This window comes from Triticum aestivum, chromosome 7D (assembly GCF_018294505.1).
Source record: "Triticum aestivum cultivar Chinese Spring chromosome 7D, IWGSC CS RefSeq v2.1, whole genome shotgun sequence".
In the NCBI taxonomy this organism is placed as follows: Eukaryota; Viridiplantae; Streptophyta; class Magnoliopsida; order Poales; family Poaceae; genus Triticum; species Triticum aestivum.
Window position 1 is genome coordinate 515,889,681 of NC_057814.1, and position 3,922 is coordinate 515,893,602.

The following is a 3,922-nucleotide window of genomic DNA, read 5'->3' on the forward strand; positions in this document are numbered from 1 at the left end:
AAAAGACAAAAACAAACCGAAAAGTATACAACTCCTAGGCTAAGGCTACAAGAAGGAAACCATGCACGGACGCCGATGGTGATGAGTGCAACCATAGATCGGTTTCGGGATTTTGATCCCCAAAATCAAGATTCGATCCATCACCATCAGCAAGAACAGATGCTGACGCGTGTCGACATATAGTCTAACCAAAGGTCTTGTGTTTCCTCCGAAGTGTACCGTCGTTTCGTCGTTGACCCACAGCTGCTAATGATGCCATAGACAATCTAGCCACGAAACGTGGGCTCATGGCAAGAGCAGCAGCCTAACTAACAGCACCACTTCTTTACTTCTTTCTTCAGTAATTGCCTAACAAACAACAGTACTCAATCATACACTTTCAAGAATGCGTTATGGGAGTGAGAGCGCCAAGCATAACCGAACGCCCAGGTGCCTTTGCGCCTGCAGCAGTTGCGCGCATCTGATGCTCTCGAGCTCGTACGATTATAAAATGGCGAGACATACATGCTCTGCTTGTGATGCTCATCGCGTGATGAGTTTGTTTCTCCATAGGAGATCGGACATGGCGTTTCCCCTGGTTGCTCTCTTTTTCATGATCTCGGCTAGGTGGTGCCTGGAGGTTGCCCATGCCGGACGCCAGGTGTTCGACGTTATGGACTTCGGCGCCATCGCCGACGGAGAGACGGATGACTCAAAGGTAATCGATTGTCGCGGCTTAACCATGCATTCGTGCTACGAGGAGTATGCAAGTTAGGGGCTTCCTTCTCTGCAGGCTTTTATAAGGGCGTGGATGAAGGCGTGCGCGTCGCCGGGGAGGCCGGCCGTCGTGGTCCCCAAGGGCGAGTACCGGCTCCAGCCGGTGGTCTTCCGCGGCCCGTGCAAGGGCTACATGCAGGTGCGCCTCGCCGGCGACCTCCGCGCACCGGACGACCTGGCCGCGTTCCGGGGCAGCCACGAGTGGATCAACTTCGCCAGCATCGACGGGCTGCTCGTCACGGGCGGCGGCACGTTCGACGGCCGCGGCGCGTCGTCGTGGCACCTCAACCAGTGCCCAACGAATCCGAACTGCAAGCCCCTCCCCGTCGTAAGCCGCGCTAATTTCTCGCTGTCTCACTCTTAACTGAGCTGCTCGGCCGACATCGTGACATGATAGAACTTCTCCTTAACCATTTCTTGGGACTCTGCTCCGGCACCGGCAGTCGATAAAGCTCGGGCGCGTGAGGAACGTTACCATCACGGGGGTGACGTCGCTGGACAGCAAGTTCTTCCACGTGATCATCATCGGCAGCCAGAACGTGTCCATCCATCGCGTCACCATCCGGGCGCCGCGGGACAGCCCCAACACGGACGGCGTCCACATCCAGGGCTCCTCCAACGTGCGCATCACCGACACGGCCATCGCCACGGGGGACGACTGCATCTCCGTCGGCCCGGGGAGCGCCGACATCACCGTGTCCGGGGTGAACTGCGGACCCGGCCACGGCATCAGCGTGGGCAGCCTCGGGAGGCACCCAGGCGAGGAGGACGTGCGCGGGCTGCGCGTGTCCAACTGCACCCTCGCCGGCACCGCCAACGGCGTACGCATCAAGACTTGGCGCGGCGGGCTCCGTCCGGGCTCCGTCGTGTCCGGTCTCGTCTTCGAGGACATCGTCATGAGGAAGGTCCGGAACCCCATCATCATCGACCAGGAGTACTGCCCCTACAGCTCCAGCTCCTGCCGCCATGAATCGGTGAGAACCACAGCTGTTAATTTCTTGTCAAATCCAAACACCGATCTTACGGTTTTACCCTAACAGAATTATTCATGCAGGCGCAGCGGCCGTCCGTGGTGAAGATAAGCGATGTAAAGTTCAAGAACATCAGGGGCGTGTCGGCGACCCAGGTCGCTGTGAAGCTGTCGTGCAGCGGCGCGAGCCCGTGCCATGGACTGGAGCTCAGGGACATCGACCTGACGTACGTCAAGCGCGGCGTCGCCACAGAGTCGCGGTGCGAAAACGTCGCCGGTGGTATGGCCGGCGGCATGCTCGTACCTCCCTCATGTATATGAGTGCTGTAGATCGTATCGATCTAGTCACCGATCGGATAGTAGTAGGACTAAAAAGTATGACACGCCAAAGATATTGCTTCTTTCCTCTGTACGATACTGTTTTTTTTTTCATAATGGGTGGATTTCATTGACTCAAAATGACGCATTAAAATGTATATAAACAGAACGAGCAAGCACTTACCTAGCCTTTGTATATATAGGATGCACACATACCAAAAAAACATGTCGGTAAAGAGCAAAATTATATCAGACCTAAATTATGGCTAAGCCAGGAAAAAGAAAAATCAAACAAAAACAAACTACATCAGCGATCATACCCGCATTAACCATATCTTGACCCCGCGAAGGCAATAATGGTCTTCATCAGCAACACCTTTAGGAAAGGAACAACGCTCAAACGTCATTGTAACGACCAGAGATCAGATTCTAAGTTCTCACACTGAAGAACAAGTTTGACCATATCCGAGCATTGACTTCAACAAGGTAATGACGTAAAAACATTCTGATTGCCAGGTATAACTCATTCAGGTCAGATCTAGGGTTTTCACCCCCGAAGCTCGAGACCGTGTACTCAATAAGTACCACCAAATTAAAGTCAATCATGTGTTCTCACCACCACTTTTTTGCAATCCCATCAGCTACATGCACTGGAATGAAATCTCACTGTCACTGATGCACAACCGTACCCTCTATGTCAAGCCGCCGTCCATATATAGATTGCCTGTCACCACCGAAGGCAAACTGGTCGGAGTGAGAGCTGCCAAAACCCACAAAGGAGCCTTCCGGCTGCATCACGCAACCTCGCCAGAAAAAGTAGTTGGCAGTAGCCTTCATATCTGTAGAGAGGAACCCTCACGAAGACCCATATCAATGGCCACCACGATCCGCAATTCAAGTGAGATAGAACCACTTCAACAAGGAACCGATCTAACGCCATACCACCACTCACATCTGTGGCGACCAGCATGTCGCCGACTCCCCGCATCGGGAAAGCTATCACATGCTTGTTGCTCCGCCTTCCCTCCTGGGAGCTGCCATGTCGCCATGATATGCCACCTTGCTACCTGGAGAATCCACAGCATTGCCTGACACCTCATCGCGCATCTGTGCCGCGCCAGCAGGGAAATGCCCCACTACCACCTTCCTTGGGGCCAGCCCAGGCTTTGCTTGGAGCGCCCTGTAGTGGCTGCAGGGGAGGGGACAAGGGGAGGTAGTGGCGGTGGCTAGGGTTTCTAGCCCGAGCCGCTAGGGGAGGTGATGTGGGGGTCACATGTTTGTTGCCCTCGGCTCAATAAGTGTGGGCTCTGCATGAAGACCGTGGCGGGAGCGTGTGGGGCCTGAGCATGGGCATAACATATTGTTCATGATAGATGCTATTAAAAATCTACTTGCCTAAAATAAAGAAAACATGAATTTGATAAATCTCACAATGACGAATTATTACCTTTTAGTTTGCTGATGATAGCGATAAAATATCACAATACATAACAAATTTTGATAGGACAAGTTCTACAAACATATATAGTACCTCTATCCGGGTTTATAAGTCGGGCACAGGCTTTTAGTTGTTCAATTTGAGTAGAGAAACACGTGCTATATGCAAAAAAAATCTTCAAATTCATCTTCGCATGAAGTTCTAAACATATATCTTTTGTAGAATATTACACATAGTTTGTTAGTAAAACTGAATACCTAAAAAGGTGTGTCTTGCTTACAAACCCGAAAGAAAGGAGTAATACATGTTATAGATTAATTTATGGTGTTGTTCAATGTGACTACTTTGGAATGACATATTTGTGTGTTATGATCTGTCTTATATCACAAATGCATCTAATCCCACCCGTCGGAGGTAACTAGATATCGTAGTAGGGTATA

At 51.4% G+C, this 3,922-nt stretch overlaps 1 protein-coding gene across 2 annotated transcripts; it reads left to right on the plus strand.

Moving 5' to 3' along the window:
* The first annotated feature begins 396 nt into the window (after nucleotides 1-396).
* Nucleotides 397-2,242, plus strand: LOC123166897 (exopolygalacturonase). 2 transcript variants are annotated; one of them, XM_044584711.1, is made up of 4 exons: nucleotides 397-697; nucleotides 773-1,084; nucleotides 1,200-1,730; nucleotides 1,797-1,977. In XM_044584711.1, exons 1-4 carry the CDS (start codon nucleotides 464-466, stop codon nucleotides 1,830-1,832), a joined length of 1,113 nt encoding a protein of 370 aa, XP_044440646.1. In that variant the 5' UTR covers nucleotides 397-463; the 3' UTR covers nucleotides 1,833-1,977. The 2 variants fall into 2 exon arrangements, with proteins under 2 accessions (XP_044440646.1, XP_044440645.1); XM_044584710.1 differs by having other exon boundaries at nucleotides 400-697; nucleotides 1,811-2,242.
* Nucleotides 2,243-3,922: the final 1,680 nt, after the last annotated feature.

Coding starts and splice junctions, on each gene's coding strand:
- LOC123166897 (XM_044584710.1), top strand. CDS start 464: ATGCTCTCGAGCTCGTACGATTATAAAATGGCGAGACATACATGCTCT. Junction 698..772: donor GAGAGACGGATGACTCAAAG/GTAATCGATTGT, acceptor CCTTCTCTGCAG/GCTTTTATAAGGGCGTGGAT. Junction 1,085..1,199: donor ACTGCAAGCCCCTCCCCGTC/GTAAGCCGCGCT, acceptor CGGCACCGGCAG/TCGATAAAGCTCGGGCGCGT.